General features: G+C 34.2%; 2 protein-coding genes across 2 annotated transcripts; both read right to left on the minus strand.

Annotated features, from left to right (window-relative positions):
- Positions 1-1148: 1148 nt before the first annotated feature.
- Positions 1149-4090, minus strand: LOC7478196 (exocyst complex component EXO70A1). The gene has a single exon (XM_002303198.4). It carries the CDS (start codon positions 3404-3406, stop codon positions 1517-1519), a length of 1890 nt encoding a protein of 629 aa, XP_002303234.3. The 5' UTR covers positions 3407-4090; the 3' UTR covers positions 1149-1516.
- Positions 4091-9982: 5892 nt separating this feature from the next.
- On the minus strand, positions 9983-12644 carry LOC7475678 (pollen receptor-like kinase 3). The gene is made up of 2 exons (XM_002303197.3): positions 11079-12644; positions 9983-10978 (listed from the first exon to the last, which is right to left on the minus strand). Exons 1-2 carry the CDS (start codon positions 12421-12423, stop codon positions 10344-10346), a joined length of 1980 nt encoding a protein of 659 aa, XP_002303233.1. The 5' UTR covers positions 12424-12644; the 3' UTR covers positions 9983-10343.
- Between the last annotated feature and the right edge of the window lie 2594 nt (positions 12645-15238).

The following is a 15238-nucleotide window of genomic DNA, read 5'->3' on the forward strand; positions in this document are numbered from 1 at the left end:
CAGGATTTGTCCCAGATTGAAGGGTGACGAGTTTCCTTCTTTGCACAGATGACAAAACTCATGGAAACCATTCAAACATCAGCTAGCCAAACCTCTTTCCGGATGGATATAGTCTAGTCTGGGTGGTATACCTCATTTGCAAGCTGCTACGTGCTTCAATTTGAAACCAGATCTCATGAAATGTCCAGCTATCTAAAATTAAAAAAACACAGTATATATCTGCACTTGGGTCACCAAATTCAAGCAAACCAAGCATAGACTAAACTACTAGCCTGGTTTCGAGAGAAATAGAAAAACACATCAAACCCTAAGCTCAAACTGAATCAATAAATTTCTGGATCAGCTGGCAAGAATAACACTCCCTCTAAAGAGAGCATGTAGGTCCAAACCCCCACGTGGAGAGAATTCCTATCAATCAATTAGCAGTTTTGAGAAAGAAAAGAAGAAAAGTTTTTGGTAGAAAAAGGCTTCAGTTACAGCTATATCTAGCAGGAATTCATAGCATGCCCCACCAAGCCGGGATTTGAATCAACAAATTGTCAAAGCTACCTTAAAGCCAGCTGGAGATCAGGTTGTTCAGGAAAAAAGATGGCATAAAAAGCTTCCAAATTTATTCGCACAAAAAGGTCTCAGCGTTTGCCATATCTTGCAGGAATTTCTGTCAGTGACAGATCTAAACCTTGAAACTTATTGGTATCAACTTTATTGAAATCAATGGTAAACAGAAACAAATCAAAGGGAAAATCATCAAGTGACACAAAACAGGTTGCAGTGAGCAAGTACTAGCTGCACTATCTAATTGTAAAAGTTCTAATACAACAGACTTGTTGAAAGATGGTCACAAGCACCATGGTTAAGCGTCATTTCTGAAGATTTAATTGGAATTAGGAAAGAAAACTTGCGCAGATTCATATTCAATAAATGCAGGTTTTGTGATTTCAGTTCTTTGTTAGAGGTTTGAGTAGTCATTTCCAATAACGAATATTCATATTTCCTTGGATCAATGGAAAAATACCCACGTCTAATCTAACCCAAATATATTTAAACCAACCTTAAATTTATCACCTTTTCAACATCATCAAAGCTTGTCCCGTTCCATTTTCCAAATGCATTTAACTCAGGCCACAAATAGATTTGCTCCAGGAGAATTTTGGTGCTATAAAGAAAACTGCTTCTTATAATAAATAGTAGCGAGAAATCACACATACAACAATTCCCATATGAACAAATGAAAAAAGAAAAAGAAAAAACCTAGAATGTGGCAAACCAAAACAAACAACATGCTTACAGTGTGGAAGCATTCAGGTTGAGAGACCTGGCTGTTCAAGAGAGCTGCACCTTATCTTCCCAAAGAACTCTACTTGTTCTGATCCACGGCAAATTAACTGATGATGCATAAAACAACTGCAGAGCACAGGGCAGCCCCTTATTAACCAGCATAACATCACCCAAACACTTCACAAAAAATTCAAAGAATGTGTCCTAGTTTCTAAGTCGGCAAAACTCATCCATTCCTTCACTGGGATCTCCTCCTCAGGTGCTGAGATACAGGATAACCCTCGAAGAAATCCAAGACCGCATTCTCTAAATCCTCCACTGAATACTTGATATAATTTTCTGGATGCTTTCCACTCTCTATATGACTCCTGAACCGTCCAAGAAATGACCTATAAGCTGGGATCAACTTCTCAGATATAGAAATTCGAAGCTCCTCCCTAAGTTGAGAATCTGGAATCAACCATGTTGCTTGAGTCCTGTGAACCTCCTCAAACATAGCATTGAAGGTCTTAAATCTCTCTCTCAAAGCACTCTTTGAGACACCAGAAGAGAAACTCCCACTTACATGTAAACCCTCATCCCTCAAGCAATACAAAACACTTACCCAAGTTGCTCTCTGGTAACTAGTAGCTGCCTGCCTAAATTTCCCAGTCAGCTTTCTCAAGTAATCGTCTCCAATCATTTCTCGCAATTCTGGCGAGCCTTTGACCTTTTGAACAATATAGTGAACATTGTTCATCATAAACAGATGGGCCAATGATGCATCCTTGTAGTGCTTGGACTTGCCCTCCAAATTGAATTGCAAAATCACAATAATCCAAATCAAATGAAGGGCTAAAGGGGTTTTCCCCTCTAGTTCAGCAAATTCCATATCAGGGGTAGTTGGATCACCCGAATATCTCGAGCCAGTCGATGGTTTTGACATAATAAGCTCAATCAAGGTCTGCTTATAATCCGAAATCAAACTGATATAATTCATCACATACCTTGTCAATGGATGAATTGTCCCTCCAGGCACCGCAACCGTGGAGGGCTCACGCAAAACAGCACTCTCAAACTCAGATAAAATCCCCCTGGCAGCCTCAGCCAATCTTGACAGAATCTCAGCAGCCTGAACTCGAACGGAATCAGCAGATTTTGATTCAAAAACAACATCAATATCAGGCGACAAGCCCATCAAAGCATCATGTAAGTCCAAAATCTTGAACATTTTCTCAGGAGATCTCCTGCTAATACTAATTGCCTCAGCAAAATTAAACAATTGAATAGCTGGACCCTTGACAGTCTCCATAAAACAAGCATCGTCAATGGCAGTACCAATCCCATAAAAAATCTCCTCACAAAGCTGCTTCTCACTAGCAAACAATATCCTAACACAAACCTTGGCCGCACGAATCCACCTCCTGATCTTGGTCTCCAAAGTCTCCCATTCCAGTCTCTGAATATCCCCAATACTCAATTTCTCAATCCCAAGTCTCCGAAAACTCGCATCCAAAGCTGATTTTCTCACACTCCCATAGACCTGGATACACTCCCTAAAGTACCCAGCAGAGATCATCCGTTTCGCAATGGACTGAAGGTCTGCTGCAGCTTCTAGAGGAATCAGATCGATCTCACGAATACTACTCGTAGATCGATAACTGGCACTACTATTAGTCGAATCTGCACGCTGTATAGGATCCAAACCATCATCATGATCACCGCCACCACGACGAACTTCCTCCTGATCAAATTCAGTGATGCTTCTTACCGAACTAGTATAATGGTTCAAAGAAGCACGATCAGAAATGATAATAGAGTCCAGTTCAACAGGGCTTGTATGGTTAATAAGGATATTGCGGAACTCATCTTCAAGTCTAGCCATGGCGATCTGTATAGCAGAGGTGACCTTGTTATCATTACTATCTTGATCATGATGGTCAGATGAAATTGAAGTTGATGACATAGACTTTTGGATTTCATCAACAGCTTGTAAGTATAGATCCACTTCTTGACGATCTCCATCAAAGATCATTCTTTCTCTTGCTTCTTCAGATGCTGTCGAGTCCCACCTTAGAATTATCTTCTGGGCATCTTCAAAAGGTACTGCAAAAGAAGTATCCGTGCTGTAATTTTCTGGTGGTTCCATGACTGACTGGAGGATTCAGATTCTGGTTGCTAGGTAAAAAGAAGCAGAATCTTAATCTTGAAAAGGATATGTTTATTTTATATTAATATCACAACTTCAAAAGAGATGTTTTGCTCTTTTTTAGGTAAGTGTTGTTGGATTTAACACAAAACTACTTCCTTTCCCCTAACATCTTGGCAAGTATAGAGTTAAGAAAGATGGTGGAATTGGATGGAGCTAAAGATGGAAATATTTTTGGAATCTGGATAAAGAGGTGTTTTTATTGAGGTTTTTTTTTTTTTGGTGTGTGTGTGGAGGAGGAGCGGACGGTGGTGGATGGTGGTGGGACAGGGAGGGAGGAGAAATATGAAATATTTGGGAGTGAAATTAAAGAGGAATTTGTATCTTGGGGATATTAGTGAAAGTGATGGGAGGAGTCTAGTAGTCGGAGCCTTGGAGGAGGAGTATACTTTAGGTGCGGTCTTGTAAGGCAGCTGCTGTTGAGGATTTTTGTCTGAACGTGAAACGTTTGATTGAGTGTCGATCTCGAAGACAGAAAATCCAACAGGTAGACTTCATTTTTTGGAAGCTTGACTTGTTTTTTCACACTTACCGGAATCTGTTATAGAATATACCGGCTACTTTGCCGAGCTGGTTTCGGTACTATTGGAGATTTCTCTCTTTTTTTTTTTAACTTTTAATTATAATAGGATTTCATACATGACATTAGGAAATATTGAAGGCAAGTCTTTATGGATATGTGACAACATACCATACCATACCATACCATACCATGATGCTTATGGTTTGAAACCTTTTTTTTTTTTTTCCTTCTCTTGATACAATTTTGACCGCACTGTTGCTAGGGTTGTTTTATAACAGTTTCTAATGATCTTGTGCGGGGGAGTAATTCTTCCTGTTGACAACTTTTTTCAATGATGATTCCTGAGGAAAAGAAGAAGAAGAAGAAGAAGAAAATCATTGTTTTTCAACTTTATCCAAGTAGTGTTTGCCTTTTCTGTTTAACCATGGTTTTAAAATTTCTTGATTTTTTTTTAATTTCAAATTATTTTTTTGTATGTTTTTGAGTTGTTTTGATCTTAAAAATAAATTTTAAAGAATAAAAAAATATATTATTTTAATGCATTTCCAAGTGAAAAGTACTTTGAAAAACAACCACTACTGTAATGATAAACAATATCATGTTCTTTTAAGAGAACTCAATTTGTTTGTAAACAATTTTCATCAAATTGTTTTAATAATAAAATTAAAAAAAATTAATAAAGATTCAATTATGAAGAATTAATTTAGATAAAATAAAAAATAGAAAATAATAAAAAATAAGCTCATGCAGATGGGCAGCCCACGTGCCTAGGCCCATTTAGTTTTTTTATAGGGCAGACAATCTTTTTTTTTAAAAAAAAAATAATGATGCATCATCTACTCTGTCTAGATTTCGACAACTAGCAATCACTGAAAAGCTAAGGCAAGGGTGTTTTGCACATAAAAAAAACTATTTTCAATTATTTTTGAACTAAAAACACCTCAAAAATCCAAATAAATGCATTTACACTTTCAACTAACCCATAAAAGGTCCACAAACAATAAATCAACCCTGAACTCAAAAAAACACTTCTAGAACTCATATTTGATTTTTCAGGCAATTTCAAGGTAAAAGAACATCTTAGTAGAACTCTTATTATTAAATAGAACTCATAGACATCATGATCAACTATTTTGGTAGAAAGAATGGTTGTCAATCGATATTTTCTCTCTACCACCAAAAATTGATGAATTTCTCTCTCCTACCTCAAATTAGGGATAAAAACATAAGAGAAATGAAATTTTGGATCAAAAGTGAACTTTGATAAAATTCAAAGGATGAAAAATGGGTATGTTGCAAACTAAGAGGATTAAAGTAAATTTTTTTTGTCATTTTTAAAATGGCTACCTATTTTCTCCATATTTTTTTTATCATCCTCTATCTTTCAACTATATTATTCCTCAACAAAATAGAATCAATTCGCCTTCAATTTGTCTCTAAAAGGATGCGATTGATGAGAAAAAAAATTTAATAACCAAAAAAAATAAATTCATTACGGGAGTTCACAATGAATTGTGAGGAGATTCCAGTGGTGTGGGGAAAATTTTTTCCCTACACCTTTTAATGTTTACTAGATCATTGGCTTGTGTAATGCTGCAGGTTGAATCGATTTTTTTTAAAAGTAAAAAAAATTTGTTCAAGCATTGCTAACGTGTTTTCTACTAAAAAATTAATCATAAACTCAAAATATGATGCATATTAAAATACATCTTTTTTAAATATTGATATGGTGATATACTGGACGATATTGTTTAAACAAATATTGAGACTCTGACATTTTGGATCAACTTGAGTCAAGAGACCTTGATAACCCTATAGAAATCAAGTAAAAAAAACTTTAAAGGCCAATTCCTAATAAACCCAATATTCAAGTTGACCTAGGCTAACTTGTTAAACTCGTGATCTGGATCATGAAGCCGAGATATTTTCATAATAATCAAATAAAAAAAATTACGAATCTCCATTTTCAACAGATCCAATATTGAAAGATGAAATCAAGAAAAAAAAAACAACTAAATCCATGAGATTGTGATAACTCCACAAAAAGAAAAATGAAAAAATTACAAAATTAAATTCCTAAATAACCCAATATTGAAAGATGAAAAAAAAAAAAAGATTGAGTTGTTAGAGGGTGAAATTGAAAAAAAAAATTAAATTAAATCAGGAAGAAAAATAATAACCATGTCGACTTAGGTTAACTTGTCAAACCCGCGATTCAGGTCATAAATCGGGATAAACCCATGGAAAAAAAAATTAAAAATAAATAAATTACAAAGCCCAATTAAAAAAATATTCAATTAAAAAAAGAACCCAAGAAAAACAAATATAGTCCCCGGGTCCTAAGCCCATGACCCTAGTCATGAGATTGAAAAAATCTCATAGAAAACAAATTGGAAAAAACTACAAAGCTTAATTTCCAACTAATCCAATATTAGAGGATAAAATAAAAAACAAATCAATTAGAAAAGGCAACAAAAAAATCCGACATGAGTTAACCTGAATTAACCTATTAAACTCGTGACCTGAATCATTAGATCATGATAAAATTCATAAAAAACAAATAAAATAAATTATGAAGTATCACTTTCAAATGATTTAATATTGAATGTTGAAAAAAAAATTAAATCTACGAGGCCAGTATATAATTCAAAAAAAAATTATAAAGCACAACAATTTAATATTAAAAGATAAAATAGAAAAAACAAACTAGAAAAGAAATTGAGTTATTGAATGATTAAATTAAAAAAATAAAAATAAATAATTTAAATAAATAATATATTATAGATGTGAATACAGTGATTCACCGCAATAATAATATAATTATAATATAGGAAGTCTAGGCACATGTTTGCACAGATTGATTTGATTGGACTCCGCGGACAAGATTATTCACCAGTTTTTTTGGTGCAAATGTCGAGATCTCCACCTCATAAAAGCTTAGAAGGTGGCGAATTTCTCCTCGTCAACCATTTGATTGAGAGCTGTATATGGCATTGGTCCTAATCACACTACAGTTTAAAAGACAAACACCGAAATTGAGAGCACAGCTGGTTTTGGAGAGAAACAAGGGCTTCATGTGCTGCCTGCACCTTACTCTCTAAGAACTAAAAACCAAATAATCCATCTCCAAAAAGGGAAAAAAAACTATGAAACTAAAGGATGAAGAATTGATGAAGTAATTAAACCCGACATTCATGCACGCACGTACACTTATGGCTTGCATTATATTGTATAAAAAGAGTGCAGGCCTCCTAACAAAACCAGCAGCAAGAGCACATTCTGTTTTTATGATTTTCTGATTAAGCAATCTTCTGTGCATGACTTGCTAATAAATAATTAGCGATCTAGATCAGAAGATAATAGTTTTAAACGGAAGTTGCACGAGTGGCGCTGCTGCAGCCCTGCAGGCTCACTTATAAAAAGAGGAACTCAAGATCTTCGTTATGCTAATTATAAATATGTATGATATTGCTGGCCAGCCAATTCCAGGAGCTTATTGCATCGATCGCCCCATAAGATGCCTGTGTGATGGATAATGCTGTCCTGGTTCGGTGTGTGGCTCGTGGCTGATGTTGTAGCATGGAAAGCTACGAAATTTCGTATGCCACTGTCAGTGCAGAAGCTATTGTTGTGTGCCAGGTTAGAATCCTATGAATTTGAATCATTTTTTATATCTTCATGCTGCTAATTTCTCCAGCTGTAGAGAGCTCTATATGTGAGGTACAGAAGGGTTGACTAACATGTTTTCTTTTTAATTTCTGTCTATGAGTTGTAACTTGGGAGTCTCAAAAGAAATCTCGTAATGCAGGACGAATTAGGCCTTGATTATATATATATATATATATATATATATATATATATATATATATATATATATATATATATATATATATATATTAGGCCTTAGAAATTAACAAAGTTTTGGCTTTTATACGAATGGATGTGGTATCTGACTAGATAGACGGTACTCGTTTCCTTCCGAACCAGATTAATTTTTTTTAATATATAAAAACAATGTTTAAATATTGTTAGTGTGTTTGAAAAAAAGAAAAAAATCCAAGTTAATTCAATAATAGAAAAACCTATGACAATAAATAAATCGAGTATTAAAAGAAAAGTGATAACCACAAGGAAAAGAATGACCCGATGTTAAAGATAAAAAGATAAATAAAATAATAAAATAAAGCGTTTTGAATTAATCTCAGCTAACATGTGAAATTCGCAATTCTTGTTATAAGGCTAAGCTAAACTCATAAAAAGTAAGTTGGAAAAAACCAACGATGATCAATCTCCAACAATTCAAATATAAAAGGTTGAAATAAAAAATAAAATCAGTCAACAAAAAAAAACCCAGAAAAATTAAACAATTGCAAACCCGAGTAAGGCCACCAAACCTCGCAAGTCAAATCATGTGAACAAAATAATCTAATAGAAGGTAAAACAACAAAAACAACAAAGCTTAATATAGAAAATAATCCAAATTTAAACGATGAAATCGAAAATAGATATAAAAAGCCTAAAAAAATACTCGAGTTAACCGACCAAACCAGTTGCCAAGGTCTTAAGATTGTGATAACCTGATTGAAATGAAAACAAAGAAAATCATAAAGCTCATTTTTCAAAATAAATAATGTTGAAGGATGAAATCAAAAAATAATAAGTGAAAAAAAAGCCCCTGGAAGGAGGCGCTGCCTCACATTGAAAAGGCTTGCATTGCATCTACTGCATCTACCATTATCGGAAGGAACAAAATGAAAATTATTTACCATCATGGTCCAGTGATAAAAACTTGAAACCAAGAAATTTATTTTTTCTGTGATCTCAGGTTCGAGCCCTGTGATTGCTCATATGATGGCCATTGAAAGCTTACATGGTCGTTAACTTCAGGGCTCGTGGGATTAGTCGAGGTGCACACAAGCTGGCCGAACACCCAAGTTAAACTAAAAAATAAAAAATGAAAATTATTAGCAAGAAGATGTACATACGATAGATCGTAGTAGTTCATAGGCTTTTTATTAAATATTTATCAATGCAGTGTGAGAGCATCAGCACCTATCCTGTTCGATCATTTGGGCCAATTTTAAGCCCCAGCAGGCTCATGACGGCCCTCACGTTTTCATTCTCCCATCAAGAATACAAAAGACAGTTCGCAAGAAATTATTTAGTTTTTCCATCTTCTTTTTTTTTTTTTTAGGGCATAACAATTTTTGATGTCATGCCTGTTGTCGTGGAGAAAGAAGCAAGATTTGTTTAGCGGTGTGCAAGGATTTTTTAAAAATGTAGTTGTGATTGTTTTTTAAAATGTTTTTCACGCTGAAATACATTAAAATAATATTTTTTTTAAAAAAAATTAGTTTTGAAATTAACGCATCAAAACGATCCAAAACATAAAAAAAAATTAATTTTTAACAAAAAAAAATTAAACTTTTTAGAAACACGGATTCACTCACGTTTTTAAATGGAGCTTTATATTATGTTTTTCATTGAGGTAGTAAAAGAGAGAAGATATTCTTGTATAACTGGAACAATATCATTGAATGTTCTCACAAGATTGGGTGATTTGGAGCAAATTAATTACCTGTGACAAGAAGATCAGTTACGCCCTTATGACCTGACATGTCTAAATGGTCAGCCATGGAAAAAACTTTTAGGTGAGGTATGAAACTGGACATTCACAATACTTACTATCGGTGGCAGTTATCGGAGAAAAAACTAGACCTCTTTGAAGGTCATAATAATGCATTGTGGTGTGTGCCATCACATTAGTTCTATGAGAATTTGCACTGAATTGAGATTCGGTACATGGTTTCTTGTTGGGCGAAGGCCTAAAACTTAGTGGATAGGGTAGTCCTCTTGAGACAGGGACTGTCCAGCAGCAGAAAGGGCTGTCCGTTCAGCTATACACACACACACACACCAAGTTCTTGAAGTAAAAAAACACTACACGAAAAATATACAGCATGGTCGCAAATATCTAAGAGCAAGTCAGAAAGTTCAAAGGAAAACTCTTTGGCCAAAAAATAAAATAAGAAAAAGTTCTAACACATTATGTGATTAAGTTACGAGTCTAGTGCATTTGCGTTGTATCTTCCCATTCACATTTCCTTCTGGTTCCAAAACTTCCGAGAATGTTGTCCCATTTCCATTGCAGATGCTGCTGAAATTTACTGTCCTAATTTGAATTGGACTTGATTTCTCTTCTTGAGTAGAGTTCCGTTTAGCAGAATTTGATGTGTCTGCTTAGGAGTATCTAATTAGAAGCCGGGAAAGAAAAACGATCACGACTCAGGTTTCTAGTTCCATCCTTAGAGCTACCTGATCCATGTCTCCTTGAGTATCAGACACACTGGTCTATTATGCATCTGCATATCCATCACGAAGTGATGGTAAAACTTGCGTTGTCCCGCCCGCATAGTCTCCATCTTCCAATTTTATCTCCTGTATCAGTTGAATAGCTTGTGTGATGTCTAACCGTTGCTCAGGATTTCTTTTGACACAAGCAGCTCCAATGCCTTGGAGCTGCTTCATCTGACAAAGTGAGTTTTTTGAGCTTGCAATTTCAGGATCAAGAAAATCAGTTTCTCTCCCATCGGAAATTGCAGATTCCACCCAATGGACTACATCAGTCCCTCCCCTGGCATTGTTGAGATATTGAGAAGGAATTTTTCCTGAAAGGATTTCAAGAATGATTATTCCTAGACAGTACACGTCGCACTTTGGTGATACGCCAAATTCCGCTGCTTCTGGGGCTTCATAACCAAACAATGCTTGAGCCAACATTGGAGGGCTAATCAGGGGACTTAATCCAAATTCTGAAAGTAATGGCTCGTTATCATTGCTGAGAAAGACATTGCTTGATTTGAGATTGCCATGAGGCAAGTTAGAGGGAGCAAGTTCTGTATGAAGATAGCCCAAACCTTTTGCAATTCCTTGAACAATCTTGAGACGAACAGACCAACTGAGTTCAGCATGTGATGGTCCTCGATCACCTGAAGAAACGTAATGTTAAGAAGATACATGAATGTTGAGAAAAACTAAACACGAGATTAACCATTGTAAAAGAAAACACGCGATAAAATGATGCCATACCGTGCAACAAATAAAGCAGACTGCCTTTGGGCACGAAATCATAGATCAACAGCTTCTCATCCGGTCGATAATGAAAAGCCAATGGTGTCAAAATATTAGGATGATGCAGTCTTCCAAGCTTTCTGATTTCTGCATTAAATTGACTTTTGGACAACGTATTCATTTCTCTCATTCTCTTGACCACCACCACAACTCCGTTAGCCATCTGCGTTTTATAAGAAGACCCCAATACTCCATTTCCAAGCACTTCTGCTGAAGCTTTCATCAAATCTGGTAGCCCAAATACGCTCTTTTCATTGTTCACAATAACTAATTCACCTACAACACCCCTGCCATTATTAGATCCTTTATGGCCTGATCCCATCTTTTTGGCAACTTCCATTTCCTTCGGTCTATTCGACAACGAAACTTGCACCTCAAGTGCTGCTGCATTACCACTACTTCTACTTTCAATCGCATCAAAATCCTTGCCCCTTCGCCACATTCTAAAGATAACCACGGCTATTATTGAAACAAGCAACACAGCCAGAGTTACTAACCCTGCGACTGTCTTCGTAACGCTGTTTCTTTTATTATCGCTGCCTTCGCTAACCATCATATTGGCATCTACCCCAACATCGGTAGGTGGTTCTGAAGATCCTTGCAATTCACACCCTTTACCGATTTTTTGTCCGCATAGACCATCATTTCCTCTAAAGGAACTAGAATTGAATCTTGCTAATTTAGGTGGGATTTCCCCATCCAGCTTATTGTTTGATACATTAAATGACATCAAGGTTGGTTGATCGATAGATGGAATAGTCCCACTAAATTGATTGTTCTCGAGATGTAATTCGCTAAGCCGAGACAACTCGGCCAATGATGATGGAATTCCTCCAGAAAAGTTGTTATCCGAAATCCAAACCTTCTTCAGCGACTTCATTTTCAAGAAGAAATCCGAGGGAATCTCACCAGAAAACTGGTTCCCTCTCAAGTATATAGCCTTTAAATAGCCTAAACGATTGAGTGCAGGAATTGTACCTGTAAAATAATTATAAGCAAAGCTTAAGCTTCTGAGTCCCTGCATATTAGCCAATGCATCAACATCAATGGTTCCTGATAGGCCCATGTTTTCGAGCTGAAGAACCGTGACAATTCCATTGAAACAAACAACTCCACGCCAATGAGTTTGTTTATTGCAAGGGACAGAGCCTGGCAGCCAAGAACTAATAGCACCAGCATTGGTAAATGATTTTTTAAGCCTGATCAAAGATTCAGATTCAGATACTGAAGATGTCAATGAAAATTGGAGGGTAAAAATGATGAAGAGAAAAAGAAAAGGATGGAAATGCCAATCCAAGGCCATTACTTAGGCAAAAGAGATTGACAAGTTTTTGCAGTGCAATTTTCTGTGTTTTTTTTTTTGTGTGTGTGGGGATTTGTCGATTTTGCATGTTTTTCGGTTACTTGCCTTCATTTCTTCTTCTTCTTCATGTTATGTTTCTTTTGTGAGCCTTAGAATTGCGAGGGAGAAGCATGGAAAAACAGTTATAACCGTTAGGGTTGTTTTTTTCTTTATTTACTAAAGGAGAGCTCTCTTAAACTGGATTATAAAACCAAGCCAATGCATTAATTTGTATGAATTCGATATGATTAAACTATTATTTGGTTAAGGTTTTTTTTTTATAAAAAAAATAAAGAAATAATATCTTTTTCTTAAAGAGAGAGAGAGAGAATTTATAAATTGAATTTATTTAATTTTAAGTTATTAAAATAAGTATTATGTACGCTACTGCTAATTTGGTCTTAATTTAATATATATATATATATATATATATATATATATATATATATATATATATATGATCATTTCATTTCAGTTGAATCTTGACTTATCAATTGTGATTTTTTTAAATTTATATATGGTTATCTTGTTGATTTAATGTGTCTCTGGTTTAAAATATTTTTTAATTAAAAATATATTAAAATAAGTTTTTTTTAGATTTATTTATGATATTAGCATAATAAAATAAAATAAAAACCATAAAAAAATATATTAAATTAATATTTTTTAAATAAAAAATACTTTAAAAATAAATTAAACCGCAGAGACAATCACTCTTGAGCTTTTATAATATTTAAACCGTCAAAATTAATCATTATTTAGTTGAATGTTTTCTCATGCTCACAGTACAAAATGAGGGATGCTAAACATTAAAAAAAGATATGATAAAAAAAAAAGTCAAAGAACATACATGAAAACTTGTATCATAATCTTAGAATAGGACCTACTTATAGGCCCCACTAATTTAATTATACATGTATAATTTTGGACTTTTTGTTACATATTTTCTTGATATTTATCATTACTTGAATAAAACATAGGTTATAGATGGGCTGAAATACATTAAACTAAAAAAATAATTATTATATTGTTAAACAAAACTGATAAAAAATCGGAGCTTAGGATCTCATATACTAATACTAGAAAAATATGATTATTATTATATATTTTTTTAATTTTGATATTTTTAAATAATAAAAATCTTTGATTAAATTTTTTTTTTTTAGTTTAATGTGGGTGTCTGGGCCAGTTTGCGCGCACCTCGACTAATCCCACGGGCCCTGAAGTTAACGACCTGTAAGCCTTCAGTGGCTATCATATGAGCAACCACAGGGCTCGAACCTGAGATTACAGAGGGAGCAAACCTCTTGGTTCCAAACTCTTACCATTAAGCCACCACCTAGATGGTTCCTTGATTAAGATTCTTGAATGTTGATAAGTTGGTTTGGTTTGAGCAATCAAAACAACCGCCAATTAATGATTCTTTGATAAGTGAAACAATCTTGTGAAGTTCTACAGTATAATCAAAGCCTGTTTAGATTGTTTTTGTATTCATATGAATATTTTAGAATTTTTTTTATGTGTTTATGATGTGTTTTTGTGTGAAAAATTTGGTTCAAACCCTATTTTTAGGATAATCTTGAATTTTTTATCATATAATTATTTGAAAGTGTTTTCTCATCTGATAAAATTTATATTTCTAGAAAGTACATTTCATTAGCTTTTCAACAATATAAAACTTGACTCTATTGGAGTTTCATAGAGAAAGTTATAATTTTTCTTGATACCTATATATGTGATTAATTATGATATACGTACAATAATTAATTACAATATATGAATCATAAAATTCATTCATGCATAAAATTAAATTATTAGATGTTATTTTAACATATAATTTATATTATCCTTTAAGATATTTTTTTAAATGAAAGTTTTCTGAGTTTGAAATTTGCATGGATCCATACTATGTACCTCGTGTTTAATTTCTATCAAGTAAAATAAAAGTAATGAGATTTGAATACGTGATCGCTTGGTCAATAAAACTTTAATATCATATCAAATAATTTTTTTAACCTAAAAATTTAAATTATTAAATGAAATCTCAAGATATAATTTATATTATCTTTTAATTCATCTTTTTAAGTGAAGGTTCTCTTGACTATATAGGCCCATGCTACATATCTTATGTTTAATTTCTATCAAATAGAATAGAAATAGTGAAATTTAAACTTGTTATTGTTTGATTAAAAAATTTTGATATTATATTAAAAAAAAATTTAATTTAAAATTTAATATTATTAAATATAATTTATATTATTTCTTAACACTAGAAAAACATAATCGGTACATAATCGGTCTTGCATGCCCCTCCCCCGATCCAGTGCAGATACATGGAGGCACTGTTGCCTTGTATCACTAGCTGATAGCGAGGATGGAATGGCGCTCTGGTGTGCACGTTGATGCATTATAACCATGTAATGTTGCCAATTGTAGAAGCGTGGCATGCGGCGGGCTTGACTTGGTAGGCTTGAATTGATCGGAAGAAACTCCAGCGTCGCGTGCGGGGGAGTGTGATGGTTTTCATGCGTGTTCTTGGACGTGTTAACGCGCATTGTTGTGTAAATGAAAGTTATTGATAACCTCTAAACAAATCATCGTTGATAAGAAGTTAATTATATGATCATAAATATGATATTGACAATATCTCGTTTAGCTTTATGTTGGATGAAAAAGGGTTCTCCAGACCTTGACCTTAAGAACAATGATGCTTAGCACCATAGAGAGTTGGAAATTGCCCATTAATATTGGCTGAAAGATGAGCATACTACTTACA

The sequence above is a fragment of the Populus trichocarpa genome, chromosome 3, assembly GCF_000002775.5.
Source record: "Populus trichocarpa isolate Nisqually-1 chromosome 3, P.trichocarpa_v4.1, whole genome shotgun sequence".
NCBI classification, from domain to species: Eukaryota; Viridiplantae; Streptophyta; class Magnoliopsida; order Malpighiales; family Salicaceae; genus Populus; species Populus trichocarpa.